We start from the raw sequence: 18,134 nt of genomic DNA on the forward strand, positions 1-18,134 counted from the left end.
CTCCAAGACAACACCGCTGGAAAACATTGGTTCAAACATATTGCATGTTCTTGAACTTTGTTTCAGTGGCCTTCCCCAAGTCAAGAAAATAACAGTGCAATCCTAAGCACACTATGTCAGAATTCCAAAGGTGCCCATTGGCTCAAAAAGTTTGAGGGCCCCTGCCCTATGCAAAATTGGACGTCATTAATATGCAGATGATACTCAGTTCTATATCTTGGTATCTAAATCCCAGAATGACACTGTAGAGGTAGTGAGTCACTGCCTGACAGCTGTTGTCAAATGGCTGAAAGGAAACAAACTGAAATTAAACCCAGACAAGATCAAAGTGATGCTGGTCAGAAAAGTAGAGATCTTGAAAGACGTGTTTTTGACACGGCATGGGTCCAGTTTACTCTAGCTGACTCAGTGAAAAGCCCAGAGTTTATATTGGATCCAGCACTGCTGCTAGAGAAGCAAGTAAATGCAGTGATAAAAAAGGCCTTCTCCCAACTTAGACTAGCCTGGAAGATGGCCCACCTACCTTGACATGGCTGATCTGGCCACTTGGATTCATGCTATGATAACATTGAGACTAGACTACATAGGTCTCCTCTCAAAGTCAATTCAGAGACTCCAGCGAATGGAAAATACTGCAGCTCGTTTATTTTCAGGAGCTAGGCAAAGCACGCACATCACTCCCTATCTGTAGTCACTCCACTGGCAACGTATCAGTTTCCGGGCTCAATTCAAGGTCATGACTACTACATTCAAAGCTCTGCATGTTCTAGGCCCCTCATATCGGCAGAACCGCCTTTCTCTCTATGTTCTGCCACAGCAGCTTAGCTCATCTGAATGTGGCCTTCTGCAGTTACCACCTTGCAGTTGGGCTAAAGCAACAACTGCGTGTACGTGTGTTTTCCCTGTGGTCGCCCCAACCTTGTGGAATGGCCTGCCTGAGGAGGTCAGGAAAGCTCCCAGTCTCCTCCTGCTTTCTGCAAACAATGCAAGACTGAAGTATTCAGAAAGGCTTTCTACCCAAATTATTGGCTTGTGTCATAAGAAATACCGCAGAGATACCTTTGTAAGGGCCATGGACTATATACTAGACTATTGGGTACTATCTGCTGATGTAGATACACTCCAACTGGGTAGTTCGATGTTGCTAAAGATGTAATGTTAGTCACTTATGCTTTAATTCAGAATAATTTCATCTATGTGTTTCAGCTTTATGCTTCTTTTCAAATTGCAGCTACTGTTTTTCACGGTATATCCCAACTACTGATCATATCATATTTTCGCTGTGAATATCCTAGTTACTGAGTGTCCTAGTTATTGATTGCAGTATGTAATCCACCTTGGATCTCAGTGAGAAGGGCTATAAATAAACAACAGCAACAACAATAAATGGGCATGTTCATCTCCTCCCAGACGAAAGACAGGAGGGTAAAGGAGAACCAAAATTCAATGAGATCCAGGGATTTAATTAAAAGGTACAATCACAGATAGCAAAAAAGGTGCAGAAGTACACAAAGAACATCAGAACCCTAATGTCGATTCTAAAACTAGTGATCTGTTCTGCTCCTCCACTCATTTTGAACTTCCCTCTGCAACTACTGTTTATATTAGAGGCTGTACAAGAAAACGTCTACCTACAGGTTATTAGAAAAGAAGCTTTGCCCTTCAACTTGAAAGTCACAGGGATTTCTCAAGTTTTTCCTTCAACAAGTTAGCAAATTAAAACCAAGAAGCTCTTCAACGATTCACTCCTCTTATCAATCCTCCCCAATAGTTCTTCCCTTTCCAACATACTCAGTCTCTGCTAGCAACAGCAAGTACAGTGTCTTAATAATTGTGCTGAGCTTGTACACAGTTCAAGGAGTGCCCAGTTGTACAAGGCATCTTTCGCAAACAGAAAAAAAAGTAAACAAATGGTTGCATAACCTCTTTCTCAAACAAGAGGAATAAGCTCTGGAAAGAATTGCCTTCAACGGTCTTGCACCTGGGTTGATTGTGTTCAGAGGCATTTAATGCAGTCTGTGTCCATGTTACTCTGTACCTGTGCACAGCTCCTGTAATTTCTTTGAGATGCAAGGCAAATAACAGGTAGCTTTACCCTCCTCTTAACATGCTGCAGCCCACCTGTTTTCTGTCACATTTGTATGTTATGATCTTTGTGTTCCACACTAGCAAAAAGGGTAAACGTGTATTTGGAACAACACCATTTACATATCTGAAGCTTTACTGACAGAGAACAGAAGCCAATGCCTCGACAGGTTATAATACAGGTACCCAAGTTCATAGATGGCCTTTAGTTGCATCTAAGAGATCACACAAGTTAACTGTGCAGCTCTCCCCAATGTGACCTACACCTTAAGAGAACAACTATTATCTTGGGGAACACACACAACCTCTTTCACAAGAGTTCAAAAGAGTATGTCATCACATGTCTTCTCAGAAGAAGAGTGAGCTAAAGCTAAAGTAATAGAGAGTAGGAACACAATGGTAGAAAAGTCATATAGAAACATCACCAGGCTACCCTGGTGTCTCTAGTTAAAAGGACCTCAAGGCCATGGCCAAGGCCAAGAAAGCCCTCTCCTTAGATCTTGAAAACCTGCTGCCAGGCCAGGTATAGAAAGGCATCATGAGTATTTGCCAGGCAACATCCCTTACAGTTAACAGCAAGCATTAGGACAGTCAGTCTGCATGAAGCCATCTAGAAAAGAGATTTAATTTTTACCAGTCATGGCACATAACATAACCTAACAATAAGAACACAAATAAATCCTGCTGGATCACACCTGTGGTCCACTGAGTCCAGCATACTGTTTCACACAGCAGCCAACCAGCTAGCATAGAGGCTGAAGCCTTCCCCTGACGCTATCATCTAGTGCTTGTGTTCAAAGGTTTGCTGTCTCTGTATAAGGAGGTTTGCTTTAGTCACCATGGCTAGTAGCTATGGAGGGACCTCTCCTCCTTGAATCTGCCTAATCCCCTTTTAAAGCTGTCTATACCTGTGGCCATCACTACTCCAACTGGCAGTGAATTCAACAGATTAGTTACTCATTAAATAAAGAACTATTTCCTTTTGACTGCCCTGAGCATACTTCCTAACAACTTCATTGGGTCCCCTCCACCCACACCGATTTCTAGTATTATGGGATAGGGAGAAAAGGCATCCACTAGCCCTACCCTATCCACTTTCTCAACGCCATGCACATCATGGGAACATTGAACACTCAGGGGTGTCAGAGGGCAGACGGCCCCTTGTCATACTGTTCAATGTTATACTAGCTCACCAGCCTTCAGTTTTATTGCCTGAGTTGAGGACAATGGACTCTTGATATAGAAACAGTTAACTCTCAGGCACTGGCACCAACATCTCCTTGTGCTACTTTTCCTTATTCACATTTTCACCATGTATGGAAGTGACTAGGAAGAGGGGGCGGGGAACAGATTATCAAAAAAGCACAAATAAGACAATGCACATCTTTGTGGTGCTTTGTTCAGCATCTAGTGGACAATTTTAGTGTTAGACTCAACACTTGACCATTTCTTGCTGTACTTTTAAAAACACATTATAAAATAGTAGGGAGATATAATGTGGGAAGGAGCCCTATGTTTAAGAAACGAATGACTTTGCCTCTGGCAGCAAGGTGCAGATATAGTACTCCTTTCCTGATCACAACACAAGTGAAAGCTGCTTCTAAGCAGTACGAGTACTTGGACAAGACAAAGTCCAACCCCTCGGCCTTCCAGGCTGTACTGTGATTAAGATCAGATAGGAGAGAGAGAGAGTAGTTACTCTTAAGTACAGAAATGACCTAGCTCCACATGTTCTGGGACAATAACACAGTTCCTCTTATCTCAAATATATTCTATATAACCATCAAGTCTGTGATAAATTGTTAGCCAGCTCCAAGAAAAACTAGAGATCTATTTATGGCAAAACACAAATTGTGGCTTCTTTTTTTAAAAAAAATCTGGAATGAAAAAAACAGGAGGCAAACTCCAAAACAGAGATCAAGGATTGCTGGAACACAAGACAGGCAGTCATTCATGTTTTGCTAAGCACACAGATATATCAGGCCTTTGTGCTGGTCTACCATAAAGGCCATAAAGACAATATAGTTACTTGCTTTCCTTAAAATGTGCATTATCATCGTCATTAGTCCTGAAAAACAAGTACGTAAAAAAACCAAGGATGCAACTGGACTTTTCTATTAGCAGCAGCACTCACCATTGCGTTCTTCAGATCTAAGGCTTTTCTTTGCAACCTCTGCTAAAGCTCCAATGCCAAGGCCAACAGCTAAGCCTTTAAAGGACATGAAGGAAGAAACAAAGGTCAGAAGCAGGATAATTATGCGTATATGGACACAACATGAATTAATAAGCTGTTGCAAGATAAGTCTTCATTTAGTACAACTCAGATTGAATACAAATGGGTAATTAAGAAAACAGCACGCTGTGTCCATTTCTCCCAATATGATGGCATTGATGTCCAATGTAATGTCACTCAGAGTCAAGCTACAAGTGATGCCTAACATGAGTAGAATGCGGTTCAGTTTCCCAAAAGTTTTCACGGGAAATGTAGGCATCTCGTTAAGCTCTCAGAACTGTGTGGGGAGGAAGGGGCACTTAAATCTCCAGAGCTGGACTGCAGTGTGCAAGTGGCGGCCAGCCAGCCCCGCTCTTAGCTCCGTTGGGAGGAAGGATTCCCCCACCTCCGACAATCTTCAAACCCACCTTCCAGGCACTCCCAGCACCCACCCCAGGGTGAGCCAGAATAGCGCGGGCCGGGAGCCAGGACCACTGCCTGTGCTCCAGCTGCGCCGTGCACCTGCTCTGTGCCCTTCCGGACAGGCGACAAAGCATTGAGGCAGCGGGCCACGGCCCAGCTGGAGCCTCACGCACTCAGCCCCACTTCTGCACGCTTGCCCCAAGCAGCTGTGGTGCCAGCCTGATCCCCGCGCCCTGCTGCCCAGGGGAGCTGGGGACAAGGGCTTGCATGCTGTCCCAGCTGTGCAGGGACCCGTGTGACCCAGCTGGGCCGGCCCCCATACCAGCGCCACAACTGCCGCCACAAATGGAGCCTCGCATGTCCACCATGTGCCTTTCATGGTACTGGTGCGGGGGCCAGCTCACCCTGGTCCCACAGGTCCCTGCACATCCAGGACAGCATGCACGCCCCCGTCCCTGGAAGGGCCAGAGCAGGTGCGCAGCACAGCCAGAGCTCAGGCAGTTAAACGAGACATCAACATTTCCCGTGAAAACTTTTGGGAAACTGACACATGTTCTACTCATGTCAAGCATCACTTGTAGCTTGGCTCAAAGTCCCAGAAAAAGGATGCAGAAACCCAAAGATCTGAAGCCAGGAGAAGCAGCGACCCATGCTGCATGGTACCCATACTTCTATTGTAGGATTTAGCCACTCAATCTGGTCTGGTAGAGGTATTAATATTAGGTCTTCATCTGGAAACTCAATTCCATATGGGGATACCCCTCTGCACCTTTTACTTTGTTCCTCCACTAGCAATTGTGCTCGCCCTCCTCAACCTGCTGTGGAACAAAATTATTCATTTAGGCATTCATACTCCGTATTTCTCTTCAATGGGTACCTGAAGTGGCTTATGACATCATTACAACGCCTTCCATTTTATCCTGACAATCTTGTAAGACGGGTTAGACTGAGAAGGAATAACTGGTCCAAGGTCACCCTGTAAGCTTCCACAGCAGAGTGGGGATCTGAAGTCAGGCCTTCCAGATTTTAGACTAATGACTATAACATGCTGGCTGGCTACGGTAAGTAAAACTGGGCTTACGCTTGATAGCTTTGTTCCATCTTGGTACATGAAAGCATTTAAAAGTATAGACAAATCCAGGTGAGGATTTGGCAACCCATGTTCTTATGTGAAAACCCTAGCACACAAGTTGTCTTCAAAAATACCTATTAACACAATATGCCAAACTGGAACAGTCATATATTGAAATGAATATTCAATGGAAAGGTTACACAACTAGCCGTAGAGCACTCTTTCTACACAGCTGGAATGTCAAGCATTCATCCGTAAGCATAAACAAACTGGCAATGCTCAGTGTTATGACTGATGGAGACATAGGAATAATTGGGGGTGGGAAACGTCCATACACAGAATTTCAAAAACGTGATTTGCGTGCAAAATTATGGCACTGTTCATCAGAAACATCCCGAACTCCAAGCAGTCCCTAGCATCAGTATCTATGAAATAAGGATTATATATCTGACACATGTGATGCCTGTTTTCCCAGTCAATTTTAAAAGCCCACATCTGTGCATCTTTAAGACAACCAAAGTTTCTGTCCTAGGCTATCAAACGGCACCTAAGCATTCCTCAGTTTACAAAGTAGCTTCAGGGTGCCCAGTCAATGAAAACAGTGGGATTCGTATCTTTCTAACCAGGCTGACAAACTTTCTTCATGCCACAGTCACAGGATTGTGAGGTACTACTACATACATAGATTTACTTAAATCCAGCCAAATATATTACAGTTCTACGGAAGCAGTACAAAGCCAAGAACTGGACAAGGTTAACATACTTCTTACTCCTCCTTAGGTCTTCTACAACACCCCTTTGCCCCTGATAAGATTTGGACTTGTACAGCATGTTCTCTCTCCTACACAACTGTCTCTCTCCAGAACCAAAACAGCCAACACTAACACAAGCACATGCTATAAACAACCCCCAATGGTAGCCTTTCAAAGATTAACCAGCCTGGATTGCTTTGCTTCACTATTTCAGAGTTGTTTACATATCCATTATTTCTGATAAGGCTATTTCTCCTTCAACAGAGGTTCTCTCCTTAGAGCGTGCATACTGGAGGCACTCCTCTTTAGCAGGACATTGTGCCCTGTGGATGTGTTCAGATCACTACGTGTTTTGCACATCTGATATTCATTCACCAAAATAGGGGGTTGCAGCTCATACCTATGCCGCTGCTTGTTGTGTGTGACTTTTACTTTAAAGAGACAGATTGTTTTGCAGTACTGAACAGAAGTCTTGCATTACCTCTTTCCTTGGCCACTGACCAATGCCAACTCTGCTATTATAGTAATTTTTTTAGTCTGTTCTTAAGTTCACATTATGGCACCAATTCAATGCTTAAAATTTGACCTGCTAACTTATTTTGCCAGAAAGAAGGTCTGGGGGCTACTTCCTCACCCCTTCACATACAACACACTTTTCTGAGCCAAAGTTCCATCAAGCTTATAAGAGTTTATGGGTGACATTCCATGCACGCATGTGCGCATGTGCATGCACACACACAAAACTTTTTATTAAAAAAAAACCTGAATAAGCAATTCCTAGAAAGGGAAGAACATTTAACTACTTGTATACTGGCTCTACAGTCCATTTATAGATTATAAAAAGCACTAAATTTTTTGGAATTAAAAAAACTAGCAGGTACATTATATGTACAAAGTTTAGTTGCAGAAGTGAAATGCCATGCCACTTCACTGCTGCTCTTAAGTGGTGGACACATCCCATATAATAATCCTGACTACAAAGCCTCCACAGCCCTAAAAAGCATAAATACCTAACTACTGAAGAGGAAGAGCTCTTATCTTTCATGCTATGAATGGTCTCTTTCAGCTGAAAGGGTTTTAATATGTACACATTTCAAAACACCTGTAAATCCTACACTACTAAAGTGATTCTGTATCTACTATGCTCATCAACCAACAGTTCAAAATGTAACATGACAACCTACATTCTGCATCCAGCAAAAGTAAATTTTGCAGCTTACATCTGCTGTCCACATGGAAAAGTCTGAGCAGCAGCAGCAAGAAAAAATGGACAAGAAAATTTCCTTTAAAAGCCCCCAAATAGTCATTCATTTAGGATATTGGTTGAATGGTAAATTCAAATGCTACGGCCAAAATCATATAGGTAGGCTGCATCCATAGACTGTTGGCTATTGCACTAAAGTTGCAATATAACAATAATTCACAACTGTGAAGACCGAGACTGGGTAGACCAAGACAATCCTTTTTCTTTTCTTTTTTACTGTATTGACTAAGTTTCCTGGGGGCAAAGTGTAGATGACTGGGGAAGACAATGGCAAACCACCCCATAAAAAGTCTGCCAAGAAAATGTTGTGATGTGACGTCTCCCCATGAGTCAGTAATGACTCGGTACTTGCACAGTGCTACCTTGCACAGTGCTACCTCGGTGCTACCTTTACCTTTTTTTAGACCAAGACAATCCATTTGGGAATGTCTGTTTATTTCATCCCTGAATTGCGAATGAAAGATTGAGACACCACTGTGGAGACTTTGCATGGATATATGGTTAAGCAATGTGGGGGGGGGGGGGGTGCATTATGTCTGTAATAAGATTCTGAGACACCACTACATTATATTACTTAAACTGCAAGGACTACATAAACTATTGCTGCATAAGTAAGATCTTTACCACAGTTCTGAAAGGTCTCACTGTCCCTTCAGAATGAATGCAACTGCTCCTGCAGTTCCTGTATGACCGTAAATCTGGTAAGAGGACATTTATACTTTGGACAATGTGCATTATATTTTGTTTCCACCTTTTCATAATGAACTTCAACTTAAGTTTAAATACCTCACCACAAAGATACATTACATTGTGCAGCTGCGTTAAAACACTCAGGACACTGAATTGCGTCCTAAAATTACTGCTAGATTCAGTTGAATTTAAGTCCCCATTTTGGCCTGTAAGGTGAGGCTGCAAAACTTCACTTATTGTAAAAAAATGAATACGTAGGTGAGAAATGGCAGACAAGACACTAGAGGCACAGCAAACAGTTGTGCAGAGTAATAAGAAAAATTATGACAGATACAATAAGCATTGACAATATTTTTATATTTCTGTGCCATATGAACTAGACTATACCGTCGTGACCACTTATCTCCCTGCCACACAAAAGCGCAAGACAGGACTTCTTCAAGCTCAATATATAGTCTTGTTAGCCTGATCTCTTCAGTATCACACTCTGGCCTTCCCTATCCTGCACGTTCCCTGCCCATTTCACATTAACAGTTCCCAAATGTCTTTCAAAATAGCTGATGCCTGTGAACAGATAAATTCAAAACTAGCCCATCTGAACGTAGGAGTTAACAGCCACTTTTTTCTATTTAAAACATAACTGTTCTGAAGGGAATGGTGATGCTACAGGACCATGAAAACACTTTTATGGATATGTTGCTCAAAGAGTAAACAAATTTAACTAATTCCATAAGCACAACAATGAGGCATTTCTGGTATTGAACAGATAACGATGATCCAATAATTTCAACAGAGGCAACAGAGAGAGGGGAAGAGATAAAAGGGCTTCAATTTATATTAATGTGGTCAGCCATCATGGGAAGCCCATTAGAATTTAGAGCAGAACCACAAGTGACAAAAGGCACAGATTGGACACTTGTCAGCTTCCCTCAAGTTTTGGTGGGAAATGTAGGCATCCTGGTCTCGCAGCTTGGCTCTCTGACTGCTGTCCAATGGACTTTTCAACTGTCACTTGTCCAACATTCCGCCAAGCTGCCTACATTTCCCATCAAAACTTGAGGGAAGCTGACAAGTGTCCAATCTGTGCCTTTTGTCACTTGTGGTTCTGCTCTATAGACTCCCTTAATAAACTAGTGGACCAAAGGTGTGCAAACTCCAAAAACACGGGGACATTTTCTGACATGGTTAGTAAAACAAACCTTTGCATCTGTTTCTTCAACAACCATATATTTTGAGGAAATGATAAGACAAGCCTCTCACCAATCCTGTCTAAAACTCAATGATACCACTGCAGAATTCCACAGAGGCAGACACCAATGGAACAGGTGAGGGAATTAGAGCCCTACCCATTCTGAGCCTTGGGGAACAACCTCTAGAGCAAAGCTTTATCTTCCTCAACAGTAAGCAATGACAAGTGCCAGGAACAGCTACAACAATTCAGAGAATTCCTGAAGGATTCCTCCTGTAGCTGATGCAGCTGACACAGTGGGCTCTATCTGGGGGAAAAAAACTTGTGCAACAAAAAGGCTAATCTTGAAAAGGTGTCACAGGCCTCAATGTTCTTTCAACTCAGCATCTAAAGTTTCGCAGAGGTTGCCGTCAGAGAATGTGTTCAAACAACAGCAAATATTAAAGAAGCACATACACACTTTTGGAGGGAAAAAAAGGTTCACACAATCATTCCTCTTACAGGCTCAGGAAAGTGTTTACTTTGTTCTTTAACTTTGCTTCAAGGGATAATGTATAGTACACAATCCTGTGGTAACTTGTCTAGGGCAAGCCAAGTTGCTGTATAAACAAATGCTCAAAAGGCACACAGAAGTGAATCTCATCTTGGACAAATTAATGCCGAGGACAGGAGCCAGCCCAAGCTATAAATAGGGAAGGTCACAAAACAGCAGAGGTTCTTTCAACAAAGCACATGTTACACTCTACAACTGGCTGCACAAAAAAAAACATAAAGGAGGGTGACATTTCTCCATCCAGCTATAGGGTCCGAACCACTAATAATTCCAGGAAAGGAGCATAAATTGGTGCAGTTACCAGATTCAGTCCCTAAGATAGCTTTTGTGCTTTTTAGACGGCTTTAAAATGTATATTTCAGCAGATTTCCAAACTGTGCCACAATGATGGGGAGTTGTAAAAATTTCAGAAATTTTGAAGGAATTGGCAGGGAGGTTCTTTTAAAAAAAAAAAATTAGGAAGGAAACTGAAGCATATACTGTACTTACTTTCATCCCCAAACCAAACTTATTTTACTTTTTTAACATCGTAAATGCATAATTTATAGCTTAGTTAAAATACAGGATTGTAATATTTGTCATATTTATGGAAACATTTGAATCCCCACTCTGCCATGGAAGCTTACTGCACAATCTTGGGTAAATGAAGGAAGGGAGAATGGCACGTGAAAACCTGAGTGCCTCCAAAGGGGAAGGGAGGGATAAAAGTGTACTAGATGAACATGAACAATGGATACATGGCTTTTTATAACTTCTCAAGCTCTAGGGCATACCTCCATCTCACCAGGAGGGACAAAACACTTGTAGGAAGATAGGAAAGTCCAGTGAGAATGAGGCAGGCACAACTAGAGGCATTTTCTCCCTTGCAGCAAAGATTCTGTGTCGCTATCATCAATACAGCTGTGCTAACTATGCAGGTCTCATATAAGCTTGGAACATATGGAGGCCTTCTGACCATAGCAACTTTTCCATTTCCTGCTTCCTTGGGAGGCTGATTAATTGTAGGAGAGGGCCTGAGATGCTTTGCTCTACTCCACTTCTAATGTCAAATGCTGGATTCATGACTCAACCCACAGATTTTTATACTGTTCACGGCAGTGAACAGTATTCATGACCAAGGACCTACATATCTAAAGGACCATCTCTCCCCATATATCCTATGTGCACCAATTGAGATCCTCTGGATGCCACCTTTCTGCTCTACTTCCACTTATGGTTGCCTGCTTGGCATCTAGCAAAGCCCTTTCTTTTTCAACAATGGTTCCCACTTTGTGGAAAGGGAAGTGTTGTACTTCTAAGTTCAAAGAGGTGTTGTAAGGCTGTTTATTTGCCAGGGTTTGAGCTGCAGGCATTTTCGGGAGGGAGGTTACAGATGGTTTTAATTTAAAATAGCAAGTCATTTTGATCCACAAGAGAAAGGTGGGGTATAAATATTTTAATCAATAAATACATGCATACATACAGCTGCATGTTCAGATTATATGCATTTGCCTATCACAGAAATGATTACTGGTGGGTTTGAGGGTCTTGAGGGGATACAGTAAACTCAGGAGACCAGTTCAGAGAGTTCCTAAGTGCTCTAGACCAATATCACCCCTGGGGGATATCACCAAGATCAACCAATGACTTATTAATGAAGCCTCCCTCAAGCTTGCCTTTATTTTAATATAAACTATTATTTAACTACGTTGCAAAAGAGAGAACAGTAGATATACCAATGCTTAACACTATCACCTCCGGCAGTCAGTTTTTGCACCCTTGCTGAACAGGAGTGGCAACAAACTAGTTCTTCTCGGCCTGGTATACTGCAAAGACAATTCACTAGTACAGCTATAGGTAACTGTCAATATTTTCAAGTATATCCATCTTCACACTGCCACACACCACAAAAATTCACTCACCTCCAAAGTTAGCAAGTCTCCCAATTCGAGTAACTGGCACCTTCCGCTCCCGGGCACGTTCACTGAGCTGCAAGGATTAGGGGGGAAAACATACAACTGATGTGGATAATACTTGTAATAATGCAATTTTTGCAACCCAAGACAGACTACCTCTTAACATAGGAATCCATGTAACAACAACAAAAATGTTCTTATATACTGCCCCTCTGAACAGATTAGTGCCACACTCAGAGCTGTGAACAAAGTCAGTGTCACTATTCTCTTACAATACAGCTGAGAGGAGTGGCTTACCCAAGGCTACGTGCAGAGTTCATGGCATTAGTGGGAGTCAATCTACCAGACTGCTGATTTGTAGCTCAGCCACTTAACCACTATGCTACAGCAGATCTCTGCTGTATTCACTGAAGGCACCTCTACAGCAACTACTGGAGGTTTCCTCTCACGGCCAATCTAAAGCTAGGACTGTGGGAAATGGAGAGTTTTCAGAGGTTGCACCTGTGTTATGGAACATGCTCCATATTGTGCTAAAAAAGCCTCATTATTAGTTTCCCAAAAAAAGTCAAGTTATCTAAGAGACAGAAACAAAATAAAAGCTATAAACAGAAGACAGGTTTTGCAGTAAACAAAAGAAAGCATTAGTTGGACAGAAGCAGTTTTATATTGTCACTTACAGTAACATAAGCGTATCTGGATATCAAGCCAAACTTTCCTAACACTGAAAACAATGAACTTTTCTAACCGTGTGTTATTTTACATATAATTACTATGGACAAAAGTTAGATACATCTATCCCATAAATATATTCTTGAGAAAACTGTATACTATGTAAGGAAAGCACAACAATTATCATTCCCGAACCCTGTAGATTAAAGACTTACATAAGATATACTAAACATGGAGTAAAACCTTGCTTTAAAAAGCATTTCACTCATTTCCAAACATAAAATACTCAGTGCCCCCCAAATTTCCAGCTTTTAAAGTGTCAAGTATACACACTCTCAGTTTCCCATACGGAATTACACAGCCCCAGTTCAGCCTGGCATTTCTGCATAACACTGTATGTCTTTAGGTGGAGATGGAGGAGATGGAGAGTTTGATGTAACAACAGCATCTAGATCACATTGTGTCACATATACTGTACATGGTGAAGAAAGGAAAAAAGGAAAACAGATGTATGACTAAGCTATAAACATCATTTTAAAAGGTACTACTTTTAAAAGGTACTATATAACGACACAAAGTGTGCAGAGACCACCAGCTAAAGAATGTTTGTTTGATTCAAGAGAGCAGAGCAGTACTGCAATTGTTTAATTTCTGATTAACGTATCAGCTTCAATTTTCAGCTTACATACCATACAACTTCCACAGGCAAAACTGCACCCTGATAGGGCATGTGGGAGTAAGAGTCCTTGCTCTTTAAACAAACCTGCAGAAAGCTGCACCTGTTCTGGATTTCAACTTGCAGGGCACAAAAACAACAAGTATAACTTCTTAATCATTCCAAGCATTTAGCAGTATATCGAGTGGCCAGCAAAAGGAAGGTGAACACCTGTTGAAAATTAAAAAGCATTGCTCTATTTCTGGAGAAACATTTTTGGCCTCTCCAAACAAATGGACAGTTGGAGGAGGCAGGCCAGCAACTGGAAAAGAACGGCCATGTAGCTTTCATTTATGAAATCAGACTTTAGCTGGCCTGGTCCCTGCAGTGTGCATGCAAAGGGCGTTCCGTCCATGCTAGTCACCACCCCATGTATCTAGATGGGTTACAGGGGCAATTACAAGTGTAGTCCAGTACACACAGACTTTGAATTAAGAAGGAAGATCCAGATTCAGACACCACCTTCAGCACAGATTCCACAGGGCCTGCTCACTTGTCACTTTCCAGGGAGGATGCTTTTTCTAAAGCACTTTTCTTATGCTACCAGTTGAGCTGCGGATATGCCTTTTAAATGTACTTTTACAGACAGAAATCCTTAAAAACCAAAGAGAAATATTGCATTGCTCTCCCCCCTATCCAGATGCCACCATCGCGATCAACACCACGTAATCCTCTAGTCTTAATGAACAACCTACGTACCATCTGCTTGTGTGGTTTGTTCTGTGGATCCGCTTTGGCTTGCCTGGCTTTGTCAATATCTTCAGCTGTTAGTCCACCAACAGAGGAATGGTCTTGATGAAATGCCCTGCTTTGCCCACAGGTAGCAACAAATGGATACCCATGGTCCCTAAAACCTCCAAACAGCTTTGCATTCACTTTTGCAGAGATGGGATTTGGATTACGACTGGAGTCACCTGTCTCAACAACATTTGGAAAAGGTCCATTGGAAACATAGGTGTAAGATGGGCCCTCTGCAACACCATGCTTGTGACGCTGGTCTTCAGGAGGAGAAAAGTCCTTCGTAGCACCCCCCAACTCTGTTTCTGAGAAGCTGTAGTCTCTTCCAAAGTCCTCATCAAAGTCTTTCAAATTCTCCTGCTGTTTGCCTAGTTCCTGAAAACAAAAAAAGGGTTTTTTCCCACTAAAATGTACTAAGACCAAAAATTGCTCTCTGATGCTCTCACACAGATTTTTAAGTAACTGTGAAGAGCTTAAGAAACTGTCATTAATCTGAAACATAAAAACTAAAGTCTGTGCATGTACCGATTTTACCTCAGAGTTATATATACTGAGTTACCTCAGAAAATTATCAACCCCTAAAATTCACTTGACCTTTCCCCTCTATGTTAAATATTTTGTTATTTTTGAATTTCAAACCACTGCTAGTGCCATTTCCGTTGTTTAAGTTAAAAAAGATGGGGGGTTCATAACTTATTCTATTCTCATTACAATAAACTGTTTCAGGAGGGTAGCCATGTTGGTCTGTAGTAGAAGAGCAAGACCTGAATTTTGCTCTTCTACAATAAATTGTAGCAGCATGAGTGAATTTACACTTGATAAATAGATCTAGAGGAATTAGCCATATTAGTCTGCAGTCACAAAATAATAAAGAGTCCAGAAGCACCTTTAAGACTAACCAACTTTATTGTAGCATAAGCTTTCAAGAACCACAGTTCTCTTCATGCATCTGAAGAAGAGAACTGTGGCTCTCAAAAGCTTATGCTACAATAAAGTTGGTTAGCCTTAAGGGTGCTACTGGGCACTTGAGTAAGGCAACACCCACCAGCCTTCTGGGTCACCTGAAATTGTACATGCCCCCAAGAACAGCACGGAAAACAAATTCGGAGTCTGAAGCAGGAAGGGAATAATCAACAAGAATGCACCTCCCCTTCCTTTGCAAATGGAAATGCATTTAACTGGAGGAACTACTGTACCAACGAACACCACATTAGGCTCCAAGAGAGACAGGGAATACTAAGCCCACCCTGAAATCACTGTGGTTTCTAAATCAAAAAGAGTCCAGTAGCACCTTTAAGACTAACCAACTTTATTGTAGCATAAGCTTTCGAGAATCACAGTTCTCTTTGTCAGACGCAGAGAATTGTGATTCTCGAAAGCTTATGCTACAATAAAGTTGGTTAGTCTTAAAGATGCTACTGGACTCTTTTTGATTTTGCTACTACAGACTAACACGGCTAACTCCTCTGGATCTGTGGTTTCTAAGACCTTCCCAAAAACTTAATTTTCTTCATTTATACCTCACCTTTTCCCCCAGTGGGAACCCAAAGCAGTTTACATCATTCTCCTCTCCTCCATTTTATCCTCACAATAGCCCTGTAAGGTAGGTGAGGCTGAGAGAGCATGACTGGCCCAAGGTCACTCATTGAGCTTCCACTGTAGAGCAGGGATTCAAACTTGGTGTTCCCAGATCCTAGTCTGACACTCTAGCCACTACACTACATCGGCTCTGACAGAAAGGATAAAAGCATTTTAAAAAGCAATTAAGTATGGCGAGATCTTCACATTAAACCAGCATTTAGATTTACACTGTGAGGACTTGATGTCACTTAGCAAACTTTCCATTTTTTTTTCATTTGGAGGAAGTAAAACTAGTTCTAGCCCTTCCTATTACGGATACTAGCTTACTGTCATTTCCAGCACAGGAGGAAAAAAAACACCTCTCCTCTTGGCTCATTTTACCACACTACCATAAAGGTACACAATGGAGACACTTCTCTTCCAACATTAATAAAAATTAGTTTATAAAAGGCTACAAGTAGTAAAATGCTGGCAGGAGCAGCAACGAACACAAAACCAAGTGATTTACTGTAAAATGCTTTCCTCCTGCAGAAGACATTCCCTTGAGAAGCAACATACTACAGATTTTTAGGCAGATCCCCTAAAAGGAGAAAGTACAGCTACCTTCACCAAAAAAAGGTATGGTAAAGCCATATATGAAGAGATGAGATGTCTAATTATTTCATTTATATCCTGTCTTTTTCCCTCACAACTCAAGAGGGCACACATAGGCAGTCTCCCCTCTGGGTATTTACCAGATCCAGACTAGCATAGTTTCCACAAGTTTGGTGTTATCCTGTACCCTCCAACCATACCTTGGGACCATACTTGGATCCAATCCAATCCAAATTTGGATTGGCTGACATAGCAATTCAAGTTAGCCAAAATAACATCCCCCCCCCCCCACACACACACAAAAGCTTGATAAGTATTGCATGTGCTCCAGGAGGCAGGGAGTGTTGAGAGCATTGGGGGGGGGCGTTGTTGGTTCAACTCCCTGAGAACTTGGAATGCTGAAGGGGAAGAACCTGAAGACAGATTTCCAAGTTATTGCATTTTCTCATGATTCCTCATGGATCTCAAGTTGTGATATTTATTTCTAAGCCTACCTGCCACACTGACACCGGACAATTTAGATGCACACCTAAAAATTCAGTGAGCAAAGTGAACTAGATAAAATAAATGATTATTACTTTAATTGAATTTTAAAATGACATTATCAACTTTTTGCACTAGAGCCAAATTTAGCTTGAGCCAATGTGAAACTGATGAGTAAAAACAAAACAGAGGAGATAATTAAAAGCTATTCCATAAAAATCTATACGGATAGAGGATTGTTCATATTACTAAAGCAACCACGATTGTGAAAGGATAGAACCATAGGCCAGCTTTGAGTGCACGTGCTCCATCCTCCTTCCCTGGAAAAAAAATCCAATCCTTAGCCAAAGTTGTAAGAGTCATGCTGACCTATTTAATTTAACAAGGGTTTCCCTTAACCCTTGTCTTCAGACTATGGGCTCATACTCTGGTTAGCCTTAAGCACACTTATCGCTGATGTCAAAGAACTGCTCAGCTTTAGTTACAGTTATAATGAATGAAATCATGCCCTTAAGTCATGATTTCCTCTAGTGGTCTCCACTAGAGGTCTCCCATCCAATTATTAACCAAGGCCGACCCTGCTTAGCTTCTGAGATCTGATAAGATCAGGCTCTCCTGGGCGATTCAGGTCAGGGCACAGTTATAAATAGGAGTGCATGTTTCCAAGGTTGGCTTCAGATTTGAAAACTGAGTTTATTAATGATAAGCTGCATACAGCAATCAAGCCCAGTGGTTTTGAGCCAAAAATTTTGTCCCACAACTGCCTGAAAAGAAGATTTTGAACATAAAAAAATAACCCAGTGGAATGCATTTTGCATGTATGAACAAGATGTATACGGATTCAGACCTTTGGTCCTCCTAGCTGAGTATCGCGACGTGTGACTACAGCAACATACATATATCCATGCATGTTCTTACCTGCATCTTCCCCATCACAGCACTAAACTGTTCCTCAGCAGTTGCCTGAATGCTCCTGGCCACGAACACTGCATCACCACCAAAGATTACTTGCCGAAGTTGTCCTGCTTGTGTATCTACGACTGCCTTACCAAGCTTCGCCAGCCCTCTCATCACCATGATGGCATCACCTGCCATGACTGATCACCTCTAGCGCTGAAAAACAAAGCCAACAAATTATATTTTCATGTATCCATGACAGTGAATGTCGCACCTAAGATCTTGGAAGCTAAATAAGTTTGGCCCTGGCCAGTATTTGGAT

General features: G+C 41.8%; 1 protein-coding gene across 4 annotated transcripts in view; it reads right to left on the reverse strand.

Moving 5' to 3' along the window:
* Window positions 1-18,134, reverse strand: part of COQ8A (coenzyme Q8A) — a 60,250-nt gene that overhangs the window by 23,132 nt on the left and 18,984 nt on the right. For all 4 annotated transcript variants that reach the window (XM_054979373.1, XM_054979403.1, XM_054979393.1 and 1 more), the window contains exons 2-5: window positions 17,834-18,028; window positions 14,219-14,632; window positions 12,142-12,208; window positions 4,220-4,294 (exon numbers count right to left, since the gene is read on the reverse strand). In XM_054979373.1, the coding sequence (XP_054835348.1) occupies window positions 4,220-4,294; window positions 12,142-12,208; window positions 14,219-14,632; window positions 17,834-18,010 (733 nt within the window). In that variant the 5' untranslated portion in view covers window positions 18,011-18,028. The remainder of the gene's footprint in view (window positions 1-4,219; window positions 4,295-12,141; window positions 12,209-14,218; window positions 14,633-17,833; window positions 18,029-18,134) is intronic.

This window comes from Eublepharis macularius, chromosome 1 (assembly GCF_028583425.1).
Source record: "Eublepharis macularius isolate TG4126 chromosome 1, MPM_Emac_v1.0, whole genome shotgun sequence".
Lineage (NCBI taxonomy): Eukaryota > Metazoa > Chordata > Lepidosauria > Squamata > Eublepharidae > Eublepharis > Eublepharis macularius.